Source organism: Hyperoodon ampullatus (assembly GCF_949752795.1).
Source record: "Hyperoodon ampullatus genome assembly, chromosome: 11".
NCBI classification, from domain to species: domain Eukaryota; kingdom Metazoa; phylum Chordata; class Mammalia; order Artiodactyla; family Ziphiidae; genus Hyperoodon; species Hyperoodon ampullatus.
In genome coordinates, this window is record NC_136924.1 from 41,427,657 (window position 1) to 41,445,301 (window position 17,645).

Sequence of the window (17,645 nt, forward strand, 5' to 3'; positions counted from 1 at the left end):
AAACACCCTAAATTCAGAGCAGGGACAAGTGCATGGGCAGTGGTGCGCCAGAAGCAGGTGCACACCAGCCTTTCTGGGCCCAGACAAGTTGTGCCTCAGTCTCCCCAGGGTGAGTGGGAATATTGTCAGAGGACACGTCCAGTGCCAAGTCCCCGGCCCCCAATCTCTCCCTACCCTGCACACAGTTTAAAACCAAGCAGGACCCCTTTCCATTCCCGTCTCCCAGGTTTCGGGGTGATTCGGACCTCAAGGGAGGGTCTGCGTGGTATGGGGACCACGGGGGGAGTGTCTGGAGGGCAGGCATCTGCTGTCACAGCAGGTGGGAACCCAGCGGAGCAACGCCCTATCCGAGTTTTCTCAGCATCGGGGCCAGGGCGAAAGGACCAGGACTGGGCAAGAAGACCACAGGAGAAACTCTCAAAGGCACCTCGAGGCAGGGCGTGGACCCCAGTGAGGCTGGCAGCGGGGGGAAGAGCGCGGCCAGATTTTTCAAGGCGTGGGGGCTGCCCCTCACCCTGGGCATCCCCAGAACATGTCCTTCAGGGTCAGGAGGCCGGGTATGGGGGTCAGGAAGCCTGAGCCAAGGTGGGAGCCTCCACTCACGGCCTTGGGGTCTCTGGCTAGTGCTTGAGCCATTCTGGGCCTCAGTGTCACCGTCTGTCAAATAAGGCAAAACACCCCTGAACTATCCCCCTTCCCACCAGCTTGCCCCGGCACAGCGCTGTCGTGGGGGTCCGGCTGGTTCCAGGGTGGCAGGGGGCTCTGTAAACTAGGGGGTGTCAGGCTGGTGGGGGACTGGAAGGGCCACGGCATTAGGGAGGGGATGCAGCACTCCTGGAACCTGACATGGGTGACATTTCGATTTGCTAGAGCTGATTTTCAAAAGAAGGAAAGAAAGGGCCAGAGGTCCCTGTCCGTGGCTCTCCTCAGAGGCCGTCTTGGCCATGTCAGCCACCAAGCCCATGCCCAGCTCACATGGGGACCACATGCACCGCCACCTCCCCAGGGACAGGGCCATACATAGGGATGCTCCCGAGGGCACCCAGGGGCAAGAGGAAGCAGAGGGCAGCAAGGGGATGAGCTAACACAGAGTATGGAGTTAGGACCGGCTATGCCTTAGTGCTAAAATCCTCTTCTGATACTAAGAAAACATAAATAATTTTTGTCAACGTTTGCCCAAACCGCCCTGGAGCCCAGTGACTGAGGCGGCCTGGGACAGTCTTTCCGTGTCCATACCACCAGGCGGGGGAGGACACTCAGAGTCTTGTCGCTTTGCTTTCCGGGATATGTGGGTGTCCTTGGGGTTCACGCTCCCGGAGAAAAGAAAAGAAATTCACTGGGCCCCTCGGGGACACTCATGCCATTGGCCTCGCCCTCTGGGCCAGGTGATGGGCACTGTTCTGCCATGGGAGGGGACAGGAATGGCAGGAGGGAGCCCCTGGGGGGCAAGGAGAGGGTGACCGGCCCCGGGGGAGCTCTGCTGCGCCCGCCCGTGGAACTCCCACCTTCTCCACCCACCTCTGCCCTCGGCCCGGCTGGGAGCAGAAGTGCAAAACGCCGCGGGGCGGGGCCGCGGGGCGGGGCCGCGGGGCGGGGAGGAGCCGCTCACTTGCAGGTGAAGACCTCGGTGCGCTCGCTGCACGTGTTGCACTTGACGAAGCAGCACCAGTGGAACTTGCAGTTGCACTGCCAGACCTTGGTGTACTGGTGGGTGTTGTAGCCTCGGCCGCAGCACATGGTGTCGCAGCCGTCGGCACCGGGCGAGGTGCGGTTGCACAGGCGGCCCTGGGTGCCCACGCTGCCCGTGGCCGCGTCCTCCTCGCAGTAGTTGGGCGACTTCTCGATGTACACCAGGTCCGTCTCCATGGGCTTCTGGTAGCTGCGCAGCTGCTTGATGCGCAGGAAGGTGGGCTGCCGCAGGCGGCTGGCCCGCACCACCTCCACCTGCACCGCCACGTTGTACTTCTCCTTGAGCAGGTGGCCCACCTCGCGGAATTTGGGCAGCGTGGTCCAGCACGTCTTGGTGGTGCATGAGCCCGACACTCCGTGGCACTTGCACTCCAGCTTCATGCGCTCCTCCAGGACCTGCGGGCCACAGGGTAGGCTCAGTGTGGGTGGAGGGTCGGGGCCTCCCTGCTCCCTCCCACCCCGGCCTCCTCCACACCTCCCGCTGTGTGACCACACGGTCAGTGTTTCCTCCTCCCAGAGCCTCCATCTCCTCATCCATTAAGTGGGGCTACTGACCATAGGTCCCCACCACACAGGGCCTTGGGAGGGTCCAGTGAGAATACTCAGAACTCAGCAGAGCGTGGGGTACATTTATCAAACGTGTTTCACTAAATTCTTACGGGAGCTGCAGGTCAATGCACTGATGAGGAGACAGGCTCAGGGGGCCGTGGGACTCCCTGCCAGTCACAGAGTGGCAGGTGGAGAAGTCGGTGCACGCACCCATCCAGGCTGGAGGAGGCACCTCTCGGTACCAGGTCCAGCAACAGCAGGTGCTTAATAAGTGTGGATCCCCCACCCCTGTCTCTTCCACTACGCACCCTCGTGCCTGGTGTAGGCCCTGGCATGCAGTTGGCGCTTAATGAGCGGCTGTTCAGTGAAAGCCTGGCACGCACACGGAACTCTGTACACCTTTGCTGAAGGACAGAGTGGGGGTGGGTGGGAGGTGAGTGCATGGATCAGTGAGGCCCGGGCGTGCCGTCTGCTGGGAAGCCACCCTCAGACCAGTGTTGTTCTTTCTCTCCCGCTCCCTGAGGGCCCATGATGGGTGCAGCCGTGTTTTCCTTGGGCCTCCCTCCTTGGCCCTGGAAAGCCAATTCCCAGAGCCAGCCCTGACCCCAGGCACTCATTTACCCGGATCGAAAAGGCCCTGCCAGCCAGGCCTGATTAAAGATGGGGAATCATTAGCTGCCGCCCCACGACTGCACAAGGGCCATTTGTCAGCTGTCTGGGCTCCTGCTGGCCTCATTGTGACAGCCCAGCCCTACAGGGTCTTGGCCACCCTCCGCCCCCTGGTCCAGAACCCCAGCCCTGACCCTCAGTGAATGAATGAATGAATGAATGAATGAACAAATGAAAGAAAGACAGAAACATCCACGGTGTCAGCTACTGCCCACTCACTTTCCCTGTCCTGACCACATGGGGCCCTGGACCAAGGCGAGGAACCCCGGGGCTCACAGTCCAGGTGGGAAACAGGAGGAAACTGACACACAAAGCAGCAAAGTGCAGGGGCTGTAAGAGGGGGAGGCTGCCTAGGGTGGGGGGCTTCCTGGAGTAGGTGGTGCCTGTACTAGGTGTTGACGGAGGAGTAGGACCTCATTAGACAAAGAGGTGGGGGCCGGGGGGGCACAGTGCAAGCAAGGAAGGGGAGACTCGGCCCAAATGAACATGACGTGAGGCTGGTGGCCTGGAGTTTGGGGGGTGAGGCTCTCTGCTCCTGTGTGGATGGTGTCCCGGGGTGGAGACAGGAGAAGCTGGGGCAAAGGGAGGAGGAAGGAGAGGGAAGGGTGATGCTCCACCATGGGAGGGCCGAGGTGGGGCGGGCCCCGATATCCAGAGGAGGGGAAGGGGCCAGGTTTGGGGAAGACTCAGAACTGGAATTGCAGGGCTTGGTGACTGTGCCGTGGGGTGTTTGGGTGGAAGGCACCGGCCAGAAGTCGGGTCTGGGGGTCTGGGTGAAGGGTGGGACCTCCGCCCCGGAAAAGTATATCTGGACCTCTTCTCTGCCTCCTGCCCTCCCCCGTCTCCCCTTCACCCCCGTCAGACCTCTCCTTTCCCTCCTTCAACCCCACCCCGTGTTCATCTTTGCTTGGACCATGCCCTTCCCCCAAAAGCCCCTCCCTCCATTAATCTACCCTTCAAGGCTGGGAAGCTTCCCCTGCCCTGGCCACACTGCCTGCCGTGGTGCCCCCGGGCCAGGAGCTGACCAGATTCGTAGCCCTCTCAGAGCCCCCAGCCCGGGAAGCAGTTCACCCCACCCCAGGCTGCTGACCCAGGAGGTGCCTCCTCAGACAGGTGGTGATGGCCAGAGACCTGGCAGGAGTGTCCAGGCTAGCATTTGTGCAGGCCAGGTGGTCCAGGCTTAACGGCCACCGGTAATGCCCACTTCAGCTGCCCACACCTCGCTCTGCCCTCTGCCCCGAGCCCCTTCCCTCCAGCCCTTCCCTCCACATTCAGATCCTGTGTGGCCAGATCCTGTGTGACAATCGGCAGATGAAGCCGATCGGGCAGCTGTTTGCAGAGCAAGGGGCTGAAGCCTCGCTTGGCTGGGTCCCCTGGGCCTAAGCCTCTCCTGGGAAGTGATCCCAGGATTCAAGAATGTGCTGTTTCAGTCTCCAGTGCCCTCACGATAAGCGCGACAGTGACGGTGGCGCCAGTCCCGCTGCCCCAGGAGACCACCTGGGAGGGTGCAGAGTGACCCACCCTGCCTAGAGGAGCTGGTGGCTGAGCAGGGCCCCTCCCCTGGGCCTCACCCCTGCCCCACCACCCTAGGTAGTGGAGGGGGTAGGTGGGGGAGCTCCAGAAAAGGGCTGACCGGGATTCTTTACAGAATAAGGGATGGCCCCCACTCTGGGGACAGTGCTTAGTTACTGTCAAGTTAGGGGGAGTCACAGGGTTGATGGACCATAGTCCTGAGGGAGCCCGGAGTTGAGCAGGTCGCCATGCTCAGCTTGTCCAGCCCTGGCCCACCAGGGAGGTGGTGGGCCATGTGCCGGTCTGGGGTGGGCTAAAAGAGTGTCCCCCCCAAATTCGTGTCCACTCAGAACCTCAGAAGTTTACCTTATTTGGAGATAGGAACTTTGCAGATGTAAGTAAGACTCGAGATGAGATCATCCTGGTTCAGGGTGGGCCCTAAGTCCAAGGACACATGTCCTTATAAGAGACAGAAGAGGAGGGAACACAGACACAGAGGAGGGGCCATGTGAAGACAGAGGCAGAGACTGGATGATGTGGCCACAAGTCAAGGAGCACCTGGGGCCACCAGGAGCTGGAAGAGGCAGGAAGGGTCTTTCCCCGGAGCCGTGGTGGGAGCTCGGCCCTGCCGACACCTTGATTTAGGCCCTCTGACTCTATGAGAGAATAAATTTCTCTTGCTCTAAGCCACGCGGTTTGGGGGACTTCACTGTGGCATCATCAGCTTCCTCTCCACGTGACTTGCTGAACTCCATGGCCTTAAGGGGGCGGGGGTGGGGGTGGGCCTGGCCGCTCTATAATGGGGCCAGGGTGCCCCAGCACTGGGATGACCCATGAAGGTCTGCACTCATTTCTCTAGGAAGCCTCAAAAGCCACACCCACCCCAACTCTACCGCTATGATCAGCCCCCGGGGACACTGTGTGGCCACCACTGTTGGCCTCTTCCAAGGGCTCAGACCACACACACACTGCACAGCCCCACAGGGTCGAGGCTGTTGAAGAGGCAGTGAGGGAGGGGCACAAGGTGCATTACACCCACTGTGCGGATGGGAAGACTGACTCAGCAGAAGGACCGGGCCAGCCAGAGCCTCACAAACAGCTAGGGACAGTGCTGGCAGGAGAATCCCGGCTGTTGACCACTTTAGAGGCCTTTCCTGGGGCTGCCCTGTCCCTGACGGGCCCTCGCACTGCCCATCTGCTCTCCCCGCCCCTGACAATCTCCTTCTCCTCAGTTCATGGCTTCCAGGTTCATGGCTTCAGCCCAGTCCAAAACCCCCAACATGCTGACCCTCTTCCATCCTCATCCCCCTGAACAGGCCCAGGTCCCTTCACCAGCCTCCTTGTTGTCATGCCTCCTGTCTCCCTGGGGGCCCAATCCTGCTAGCCTCCATTCCCTTTATGCCTTTTCATCACCTGTCAATTGGCAGGACCCCCTCCCGCCCACCCCCTGCTGCCACCGAGTCCCCATGTGTAAAATGGGGACAGTGAGGCCGTCCTCCCAGGGGTGTGGGAAAGCCCCTGCTCAAGACCTAAGCCACTGCAGAGGCTCAAAGTGGGGGGGGGGGGACTGGTTCAGTTGAGAGTTCAGCCACACCTCCTCCTCCAGGGAGCCCTCCTGGTGCCTCCATGTAATTGAATCTCTCCTTCCTCTGCCCTCCCAGACCCAGATCACTGTTTGCCTGTGCCTAGAGAATGGGGCCTACGTGCTGTCTGTAAGCTCCTTGGAGACAAAGGCTGTCACTCATTTCTTCACTCATCTATTCATCTGACAATAATTTAATAACCACCTGCTGCATGGCAACCTCCGCTTCTACAGGATGCAGTCAAAACCCTGGGCCTGGCGTTCAAGGCCCATTCTGGGCCGGTCCCTTCTTACTTCTCAGGCCCTGTGTCACCACCCTTCATGCTCCCGCCAGCCCGAACCATCTGCAGTACCCCTCCCCCCGCACCTCCCACACCCCTCCCACACCCCTCCCACACCCCTCCCCCCCCACACACCTCGCAAGTGCCAGCTCCTTCTGCCTCTGCTCTTCTCAGCTCCAGTACGTGGACACCACTGCCTCCCGGAAGCTACTGCTACCTCTCCCTCAGGTCCCTGGGCTCTCACTGTTTCTGGGTGCAGCCCCTGCTCCCCTCAGTTGGAGCTGTGGGAGCTCCCGCGGCCAAGGCTATGTCTCACTCCTCACTGACCCTGCACCCAGCATAACGCCTGGCCCACAGAAGGGGCAGCGAGAGTGAACGAGCTCAGCTCTGGGCTCTGGGCCCTGGGGCAGAGGACATCTTCAACTCTTTGCCTGGAAAGGCAAGTCGTGCCTAGCCTGCAGAACCCCTCAGGCCCTGGCGCCCTGGGTGCAGTCCCCCGGGCTGGAGAGCCAGACCCAGAGGCGTTCCACTTGGCTGGCTACCCTATCTCGGGCCATCTTGCCGCCATGGCGGCCGCCCCTCCCAGCCCAGTATCTGGGGCCCTCATCTCCCAGGGGCGGGGCTGGACTCGCCCTGACTTCTTCCCCAGTGCGTCCCGGCTTGAATGTCCTCGGTTATCACCCACCACTCTGCGTCCCGCGCATGAAGCTGGCTGCCCAAGAGCCCCCAGCTCAGTTTCTGCCCTTCCGTTCCTGCTTCCTGGGAACACCCCTTCCTCCAGTCTCTCACAGCAGTTTGAGCCAAAGGCTGCCTCCTCCGGGAAGCCTTTCCTCGTATATTGGCATGACCCCTCTAGGAGCAGGGAAGGGACATGGACTGTGGCCCAGGGGCCTCCCCTCACCCTTGGGTCCCAGGCCAGGCCCGGCTCCCACCTTGTGTTCAAACAGGATCCCTGTCTCACCCCTACCGCGCACCAGCTGGGGGCCGCGGGCATCACTTCACTCCCAGCCTCAGTTTTCAAACCTCTGTAATGGGAACAGTAAGGTCCACCTCTTCGGGCTGCTGGGACAGACAGAAGTGATGGCTTGTGCTCAGCACTACCCACCCCGCACTTTCAGGGTTCAGTTCACCAACTGCCTCCGCTAGGAGAGGAGCCCAAAGCTCAGAGAGGTCCACACCGTACCTGTGTAACGCGGCCGTCACACCTGACCCAGGCCTGCCCGCCCCGCCCCGCCCAGCCCACTGCCCTCCCAGCCCCGCCCAGTGCCCGCCCTACCTTCCTGCCCGCCTCATTGTTGTGCAGGTTCATGAGGCGCCTCGCGTTTTTCTTGATCTCGCGGGCGTCCACGAAGCGCCGGGAGAAGTCGATGCCATAGCGCACGTCGGCGGAGCAGCCGCCCCACTTCCAGCCCTCGGCCTGGTTGTAGTAGCCCTGCTTCTCGCGGTCGCACCCGCAGTTGCTCAGGTTGCCCTGGCTGCAGGCGGCGGTGACGGCGTGAGCCACGCCGGCTGCGGTGATGGCGTATGTGAAGGCGGCCTCACGGCTCCCTGCGGGGAGGGGACGGGTGCGGACGGTGAAGCCCCGCAGGTCCCGGCCCGGTGGGCTCAGGGGACCCAGTGCTGGGCTCTGGTCCTGCTGCCGGCCGGCTGTGTGACCCTGGGCTCAGCCCTTAGCCTCTCTGAGCTTCTCACTCAGCAAAGTGCGGCCGATAGAACCCACCTTTCAGGGCTGTGGTGAGGACGGTATACAGTGGGCACTCGATGCATGCCACGGCCCTGCCACCAGCATGTAAGACACTTCTCTTCCTGTCCCGAAAGCCTGGGCTGGAGAGGCCCAGTTTCCTCCTGGGAGACGGCAGTGCGGGGCGGGCCTGGGAGGGGATGTTTGGGGTGTGTGCCTCTGCTAGCCTCCCAGCGCTGCTGTTCATGAACCAGCCACTGGTGCTGATCCCTTTGGGGGGCACCCACCCCATCAGTCAGAGGCCAGACAGAATCGCCCCAGCTCAGAGCAGCGCCAGGGCCCTTCGTTGCCATCTGTCTCTCTCTCTCTCTCTAACCACCCACTGTCACCCCATCACCAGGCCCTGGCCTCCTGAATCTCCCTTCTCCTCCAACACCCCTGCCTGCTTCAGGGGTCTCTGAACTGCCACACTCGGGTGCCGGTCCTCCCGACCTTCCTCACCCACCAGCCACCCTCCAGGCAAGTGCAAAGTGCAGCTCTGCACTGCCCCCCCACACACTTTCCCTCCCTCTCCTCTGCCTGAGCTGAGAAGGGAAGGCCTGCCGTCCAAGCCTGAAGTCCATGTCCAGCTGGACCCCCCAGCCCCCTCTCCCCATCCGCCACCCAGAACAACCCAAATCCGGTGCTGCTCACATGCTCCTGGAGGGCTCCCGGTCTTTTCGGTGTAATTTCCTTCCCCTTCATGCCCAAATGTTAACAACTTTCCAAGGACAGTTCCAATGCCTCCTCCTCCAGGCAGCCTTCCCAGACCACCAGCCAGAAGGGAGCCCGGGCTGCCTGATCTCCCTCAGTGGCAGGTCTGACGCTCTCATTGCTCTCGACACTGTCCACCTGGTTAGCCCTACCACTGGGACTTGCCAGCTCCACACGGGCCAAAGGCCCCTCAGATGAGCGGGTCCAGCTCTCATTCTCTATTTTCCACAGCCCCCAGCCTGTGCATCCTGCCATCCTGGCCCCAGTCTCTTGAGCCCCTCTCACCTTGCCCACGAGCACAGAGGCTCCCTGCAGGCCACGACCGGGTCTGTGTGGTCCCCAGCACCTGCCACTATGGGTACAGAGCTCAGTGATGTCGACTGGACCAAAGCCAAGCTCTGCTGAGCGGGAATCGCACTGCCCTCAGCAATAGCGGGTGTGGCCACTGGAAACCCACGACCCCATCCTTGCACAAGCCCTGTGTTTGTGCCCCGCGAGCACCAGCGTGCCCCTCTGTGTGCTTGGTGCTGTCCCTGTTGTTGGGGGCTGGCGTCATCCCCCCAGACTGAGAGAGGGTAGAGGGTCAAGTTAGGCCCATTCCATAAACATCCATTGAGCACCAACTGCATGCCCAGCCCTGTGCTGGGCGCTGACTATGTGCTCTGGGGTCCACCTCCTCACCCACCAACCAGCTGAGGGGGGCTCACCCTAGATGGGATCCCTGTTCCCCTGGGGGGCTTACCCTCAGGGAGGTCCCTGTCCCCAGGGTGGGGGGGCCCGACCCTTGGTGGGGTCCCTGTCCCCAGGGTGGTCTTCATCCTCAGTGAGTTCCTCTACCCTGGGGGTCTCACCCTCAGTGGGGTCCCTGTTCCCTGTGGGGCTCACTTATCTGGGGTCCCTGTTCCCGGGGTTTCTCCCATTCAGGAAGAGGACCAGGGTGAGACCTCCTGGTCTCAGGGGCCCAGGGCAGAGGAGGCTTTGGTTGGCCTCTGCTGTCTCACAGGGGACCATAGCTTCCTGGAAACTTCCATCCTCTGAGAAGAGCTGACAGGAAGGTGGTGTCGGGCATCCCTTCCTCCCCAGAAAGATCAGGGTCTGCAAAGGGCACAGGGTGGCACTGCCCTCCCAGGGCCTTGCTGGACATCCACCCCCTCCTCCCGGGTGGGCCCTTCCTGCCCACACTGCCCACGTCCCGCGTGGGGACCGCTCTGCTGCCCTGACCTGCCTCTCTAAGGGAGGGCGGTGGGTGGAGTCAGGGAAGGCTTCCTGCAGGAGGTGACATCTTAAAATAAATCTTACCAAGAAGTATGAGTTAACTCCCCATGAGTGCGTGAGAGTGTGTGTACATGATGTGTGTGACTGAGTACATGGTGTCTGAGTATGTGAGCGTGTGAGTGTATAGTTGTGTGGTGCGTAGGTGGTAGGTGCGCACTCCTGGTGCACACAGAGCAGGAGCAGAGGTTCAGAGGTGTGAAACGGCTTTCTGTTGCTGGCGCAAGTCTGAGATCAAGAGCAATAAGAAAAGAGGTGGCCGAGGTCCCAGGGAGCCAGCTTGTGGGTGGCCAGAGATGTCCCATGAAGCAGAGGGCACTTTCTGTGCAGGTGCTGGGGCAAGAGGCTGTAGGATTTGGAACTTGGAGGTCACTCTGGCTACACGAGGGGTGGGGTCCTGGAACTGTCGAGAAAGTGGATCAGCAGAGCTGCGCTTCTCTCCTCACGCCGTCACTCACCTGCTGCCACAGCACCAGCACCCCTCTAACCCTCAACACGTGTTCTCATCGAACTGTCCCGACCATCGTGCAAGGCAGGTTTCATCCTTCTTCCCATCTCACAGGGGAGGACACTGAGGCACACAGAAGTTATGAGACTAGGTGTTAGGGGCTGAAGCCGGACTGGAGCCCAGGCAGTGGAATCAAGCCCAGCGAGGCAGACGGAGGGACTCGGGGCCTGGGGCGTGGGTCACCGGAGGCCCTCCTGCCCCCAGCTTGACCCCTGTGCAGCTCAGTGACCGTGGGCAGGAGGAGGCAGGAGAAGAGGTGTGCACAGCCCCCTTGCAGAGGAGATGCTGCACTCGGATCATCTGTGGACCCCAGGCGTGCGGCAGGGCAACGCTGGCTGGGAGCTCTGGGGAGGTAGAGCTAGCCTCAGAGTGGGCGTGTCACAAGCTAGGCGCCCAGCAAGGGGTTAGAAATCTCCACCAGTTGTGTAATCACACCAAGAGGCCAGGCCAACGGCGTTAAAAGTGCCACAACCAAGCCCTGCCTAAGCGAGCACGGTGTGGCGTGCCCTCGGAAGCCCTGCCCGTGACCCTCTTCTTCCCCAAACGCTCTCCCTCCCCATCAGCAGCCAGATGGGGTGTTCCCACGTCCTCCAACCTAATGCCCCCAAGCAGGCCAGCAGGCGCCCAGGCCAGGCCTGTGTGTTTGCAGGGCATTTCACAGAACCCTCCCTCCCAGGCTTTGTGCCCCCGCCTGGTTTCTGCCCTGCTCAGCTCAGACACGGTTACTCATCAGTTACTCACCAGGCTGCCGCTCCCACTAATTCCTTTTTTATTTGCTTTTAATGAGCCAAACCCTCTCATCTCACCATGGAGACAGGGGGGAGGCAAGCAGTGAGAGAGCTGCAGTCTAGGGAGAACCGAGGAGGATGAGGTGGGGTCCTGGACGGAGGGGTTCCCATGCGCCCGCACTCTGCACATGCATCTTATTTAATGCTCCCGACAGCCCCGTGGCCCCATTTCACAGACCTGGATGCAGACTCAGAGGGCTTCGTTACTGGCCCCAGGTCACAGTGTGCCTGACATATAGGGAGGAGACGGGCCCCTCCCCAGATCACCACAGGGGCCGGCTTGGAATCCCTGGCGTGTCGCCTGCACGTCCTCCAGGCTGAGAAGGAGCCAGTGCGTAAATTTAGAAAGAAGCCCCTTGGGCTTCCCTGGTGGCGCAGTGGTTGAGAGTCCGCCTGCCGATGCAGGGGACACGGGTTCGTGCCCTGGTCCGGGAAGATCCCACATGCCGCGGAGCGGCTGGGCCCGTGCGCCATGGCTGCTGAGCCTGCGCGTCCAGAGCCTGTGCTCCGCAACTGGAGAGGCCACAACAGCGAGAGGCCCGCGTACCACAAAAAAAAAAAAAAAGAAAGAAGCCCTTTGAACCCGTGAGCCTTGGCCAGCAAACATCGATGGCTCCCCAAGCCTCAGAGATGCCCTCAAGCCCTGGAAGCCTGACCCCAGCCGTCCCACCCACCACGCCATCAAGCCCCACTTGGCCAAGTGCAGCAGCTGGCGCACACCACTGCTCTGGAACAGGAGCAGCCTGGCTCCCTGCTGCCTGCCCTGGGGGACGCTGGCCCCCTCTTTGCTGGGAACCCTGCCTGCACGCCCATGTGTCCGCAGTTCACCCAGGCTCTGGACGCAGCTGGGAGGTCCCCTGCTCCCGGAAGCCCCATTGGAGTGAGGGCCCTCCTCTGGGCTCCTGCCAGGTGCCCGCGGGCTGCAGGGGTGGTGGGTAGGATCCATGTCTGATTCTTCCAGGTACGCCCACCCTGCAGCATTATTCCCTGAGTCTTCATGTGAGCAGGGCTGGGGCTGGACGCACTACATTCATCACCTTCTTTTTTTTTTTTTTTTTTTTTGCGGTACGCGGGCCTCTCACTGTTGTGGCCTCTCCCGTTGCGGAACACAGGCTCCGGACGCGCAGGCTCAGCGGCCATGGCTCATGGGCCCAGCTGCTCCGCGGCATGTGGGATCTTCCTGGACCAGGGCACGAACCCGTGTCCCCTGCATTGTCAGGCGGACTCTCAACCACTGCGCCACCAGGGAAGTCCCACCACCTTCTTTTATCTCCACGACCACCCACGGAATAGATCCTCTTGATGAGACCCATCTCGCAGGTGGGAACACTGAGCCTCAAAAGCAGGAAGCGATTTGCTCCAGGCAGTAGCAGTAATGGCCATCTGAGCACAGTGGCTGCTCCACGTCTGTCTGGTGATGAAGGTGGGGAGTTGGGTGAAGGCAGCGAGGATGGTCTGTTTGGGGCCACAGCTGTCCTGAGGGTACGCTTCAGACTTGGGAGGCCCAGGGGCCCCTCTTGGGATCCAGAGCCACCCCAGCGTGGATCTGTACCCTCAGATACCAGAGCCAGCAACAGGGTCCTGCAGTCTGCGTCTGGCACCTGACAGGTCAAGGTGGGTTCCATTAGCCATGCGGGGCCCGCAGCCCGAGGTTTCGGGAAAGCAGAGAGAGAGGTACAGGGAGACTCAGGGAGGAGCAGGCAAGAAAGCCTTGGACTTGCATTCTCACACCTGCTGTGCGGCCCCAGGCAAGTCACAAGCCCTCTCTGAGCCTGTGTCCCCATTCACCCTATGGCCCCAGGAGCAGCTCTAAGAGCAAACAGGACAAATGGGCATCGCCCTCAGCATCACCAAATACTGAGCGGGCCAGGGAAGTCCAGGCACAGTGCAGGGCTCCCAGGACAGGCCCAGGCCCCTCTCTGTGCTGTCCACAGCCTCCTCCCAGTCCGCCTGCCCAGCTGCCCCCTCCATGCCTACTCTGGATGAATCCACACCAGCCAAGCCCTCAGAGACCACTGCCCCACGGGTAAACTGAGGCGCTGGCCACTCAGGGGCCAGCCAGCTCTGCTCTCTCTCTGCTCGTGGTTATTCAAGCTTAACCACGCCCCCACTGCCCCGCTCCGTGCCTGCCAGACCTGACTCCCAGGGAAAGAGGGTCTTCCTGGGTCAGTAGGGCCTAGCCCACCCAGCTGTCCCCTCACCCTGACCCCGATGAGGACGCTGGGGACCAGGCAGATCTTTGTGAGCAGTTACTGGAGGGGACAAATGTGGCTCCTGGGTCATGCGGGGGCCTGGGCAGAACAGAGGTCCCCTCACCCTCCCAGGGCAGAGCTGGGGGCTGTGCCCGCCCTCCCCAGGCCCCAGGCACACACACCCTCCTCAGTGTCCACTCAAAGCCACCGGCCACTTCCTAGAATCCCTAGGGGCCTGGCACACTATCTTTAGAAAGCCACAAAAAGCCCTAATTGAGCTCATAATGACCTGATTAACTGCAGGCCTGGGGAGGCAAGGTGAGAAAGGCACTTGGATCCCTCTGAGAAGGGGAGCTGGGGATCTGGAACCTAGAGGCTCGGAGGGCCTCAGGGACCATCCAGTGCTACTCAGTGCTACTCCTCAGACAAGGTGTCTGAGGCCCAGAGAGGGGCAGCATGCTGCCCAAAGTCACACAGTGGGTCAGGAAGTGGGGGAGCCCAGACATGACATTCCGGAATGACTGAGGCGAGGTCAAAGCCCTAGAGAAGGGGCTCAGAGTCTGAGACCTCGAGTTCAAGTCCAGACCCTAAAATTGGCCAGTTGGGTGACCTTGGACCAATCAAGGGGCCTTTCTATGTCTCGATGTCCCCACTTTGCAAAATAAGGATAACTGCTCTGATATGGCCAAGTCACCATGTCAGAGGACCCACGCGTGGTCCTGGGAGGGCAGGCCTGGCCCCAGCACACAGAGGGTCGCTGACCTGAGCTTCATGCCCACACGTGTGGGACACATCACACATGGGCTCTCCGTGGGTGTACACAGGTTTAGGCATCCATGCGTGTGTACCTCTGCATGTGTCCCCATGCCCGTGTCCCTGGGCATATGCCTGGACTTAACGTTTGCACAAATGCAGTTCCTACAAGTGTGAGCAAGTGTGTGCTCCTGTGTGTGTTCCTGTGCTCGTGGCTAACACAACTCAGATCTGTCAAACCCTCTCTGCCAACCTCTACTTGCCCCTCTTTGAAAAAACACAGCATTTTTCTACAATTCAGTAATAAAAAGGCAAACAACCCAGTTTAAAATGGGCAAAGGATCCGAATAGACATTTCTCCAAAGAAGGTATAAAAATGTCCACTAAGCACAAAAAAAGATGCTCAACGTCATTAGCCATCAAGGAAATGCAGATCAAAGCCACGATGAGACAGCACTTCACACCCACTAGGATGGCTAAAATAAAAAGAGAGACACTAACAAGTGCTGACGAGGACGTGGAGAAATCAGAACCTTCATGGACTGCTGGTGGGAATGGAAAATGGTGCAGCCGCTCTGGAAACCATTTGGAGGTTCCTCAAAATGTTAAATACAGAGTTACTATTAATATTTAACCCAGCAATTCCTCTCCTAGCTATGTACCCAAGAGAAATGAACACGTGTCCACATGACAACTTGTATGTAAATACTCATAGCAGCATGATTCACGATAGCCAAAAGGAGGAAACAACCCAAATGTCCATCAGCGGATGGATGGATAAAGAATTGTGGTCTCTCCACACAATGAAACACTATTCAGCCATATAAAGGAATGAAGCACTGACACAGGCTACAACATGGATGAACCTTGAAAACATCATGCTCAGTGAAAGATGCCAGACACAAAAGCCACATGGTGTATGATTCCATTGATATGAAATGTCCAGAATAGGTAAATCCACATAGATAGAAAGCAGATAAGTGATGCCAAGGTCAAGGGGGATTGGAGGATGATCGCTAAGGGTTTCTTTCTGGAGTGATGAAAATGTTCTAAAATTGACTATGGTGATGGCTGCACAACCTATGACTACACTAAAATCCAGTGAATAGTACACTTTAAATGCTTGAATTGGACTGTATATGAGTTACATCTCAATAAAGCTGTTCTAAAAATATACAGCCTCTGATGGTTTTAGGGGATTGCATACAACCTGTCCTACTCGATTTAAACCCTCACAGGGCCCCCACCTCACAGTGAGGATGCTTGGCTCAAAAGAGGCGGGTGACTGGCCCAAGGTCTCATGGCAGGCTGACCACAGAGCTGGGATCTGACCCAGGATCCCAGAGGCCATGCTCAGACCACTCCCCCCACACCCACCAGAACAGGGAAAGCATACAGTCTGTCTCCCCCCTCACTGAGCAGGCCTGAGGCCCAGGCTTGCTTGTGTCACGCCCGGGCACCCTACTCCATCTCTCACCCTTCCCTCCCTCACTCCTCTGCTACCAGCCCAGCACCAAGCATGGCCTGCCCTCCTGGCCAACCCCAGGGCCCCAGGGAGGAGGCCCTCAGCCCCTACCCATCCCCAAGCCCACGGCCAAGCATACAGCGGGACAAGACTAACACATCACAGCCCAGGGGACTAGTGGGCTTGGGAGGGGTTCACAGGGAGGGCAGGCAGAGGGCCTCAGTCAGAACCACGGACAGGACAGCAGGACGGGCGGCTGTAGGGAGGGACTTGGGTGGAGGTTGACCAGTGTGGGACCCTCTCGAGAAGGATGCCGAAGGTGAGTCCTAAATGACAAGAGGAATGAGCCATGCAAAGGCGCAGGGAACAGTGTTCAGGCAGAGGGAACAGCGAGGCTAAGGTCACGGGGAGGGAATGAGCCACGCGTGTGTGGTTTGATGCAGGAGAGACAGCCACTCCATGGTGACTTTGGGAGCCTGTGGGGACGATATTAGATTTTATTCTACGAACATGGAAAGCCCCTGGAGGGTGCTGCTGTGACCGACATTGGACATGGGACAGGGTGGGCTTCCCGAGTCCTTGGCCTGGCCAGTGGGACAGTGCCAGCTGGTGAGCTCCCCCGCTCCTCTGAGACCCCCCACCACCACCCCATTCAGCCCTCAGGCTCCCAGGAGCTTAGAAGGGGTGGGAGAATACCTCCCCCTGCCCACAGTTTACAGGTGGAGAGATGGAGGCCAGGGAGGCCAGGAGACACCCTAGGCCACACCAGCAGCTGCTGCGGTCCCCCAGCGGGGCAGCGCAGTGCCCGTGTCCCAGCCTTGGCTCAGTCATGGGGCCTGGACACACACCCCCTGCCTGAGCTGCATCCCAGCACACACGGGCGAGGTGGAGAGGCCATGGGAGGGGGGAGGCAGGGGAGCCCAGAGATGCCTCTAGGCCCACCAGGCCCCAAATCCCCATTTGTGCACTTGAAGGGTCAGAAGCCCAGAGGGCCTGCCCCACCAGGCCCCCTGCCATCCTGACCTAGGATTCTGGCAGTGTGGGGGGCCTGGCCTGGACCACCACCGGGGCGTGATCCACGCTCTGCTGAGTGCCTGCCGGAGAGGCTGCCTTGCACCCCTGTGCCTGTTTCTGTACCTGCTAAAGGGAGGTGATAACGTCACCCACCTCGCGGGGTCCAGCGCCGCGTGGATCACCCATCGCAGAGCGGCCTGGACCCTGGGCCTGGGACAGGCGAAGGCCTGCACTGGCGCTGTGTGCGTGCAGGTGCGTGTGCCTGTGTATGTGTGTGTGTGCTGCCCTCTCTGTGTCCCTTTTGCTGTAGGTCTCTGTCCTTCCCTCTCAGTTTCTGCCTCTCTCTCTACGTCCCTCTGTTGCTCTCTGTCCCCCTGGCTCTCTCCGGCCCCGTCCCAGCCGCCGCCCCGGCTCGTCCCCGGCTGAGTCAGTGTCTCCACGCTAAGCTCTTCCCTGCCGTTGTCATAAACAGAGGAGTAGAAACAGTCGTGCCAGGTCCGAACACGCCGGCACACCCGCGCCCGCGGCCTTTGTTCTGACCCAGCGGGGCCCTCACAGCCACAGCGGCCCTTCAGGGGGGTCGTGCTCCGGCTGGGCCCGGGGGGCCTGGCCCAGGGCCATGCGGCGAGGGGCAGCCAGGGCCCAGGGGTCTGCGTCCCCAGCTGGGCTGGCCTTCCAGGAGCTTCCACCCCTGCCCCATGGCTCTGGGGAGGCTGGCAAGGCCTCTTCTGCAGCCTCTCTCCTTAGGGAGGCCAGCCCCAGGCAGCCTGCCTCAGACCACTCCTTCCTTCTTCGGGCCTGCGGCAAAATCAGCCACTGCCTGTGAGGGGGGACGCGATGGAACCAGAGCCCCTTCCCTGCCCCCCCCCGCAGCTGCCCCCTGTCCCCACCAGCCGGCACCTGGACCCCCACCGGGGCACAGGGCTGACCCATGGGT

General features: G+C 60.5%; 1 protein-coding gene across 2 annotated transcripts in view; it reads right to left on the reverse strand.

Annotated features, from left to right (window-relative positions):
- Positions 1-1,605: 1,605 nt before the first annotated feature.
- The window catches only part of WNT7B (Wnt family member 7B), a gene marked incomplete at both ends in the record, with an annotated part of 49,693 nt that continues 33,653 nt past the window's right edge, over positions 1,606-17,645 (reverse strand). For both annotated transcript variants that reach the window (XM_079715289.1, XM_079715290.1), the window contains 2 exons: positions 1,606-2,085; positions 7,559-7,830. In XM_079715289.1, the coding sequence (XP_079571415.1) occupies positions 1,606-2,085; positions 7,559-7,830 (752 nt within the window). The remainder of the gene's footprint in view (positions 2,086-7,558; positions 7,831-17,645) is intronic.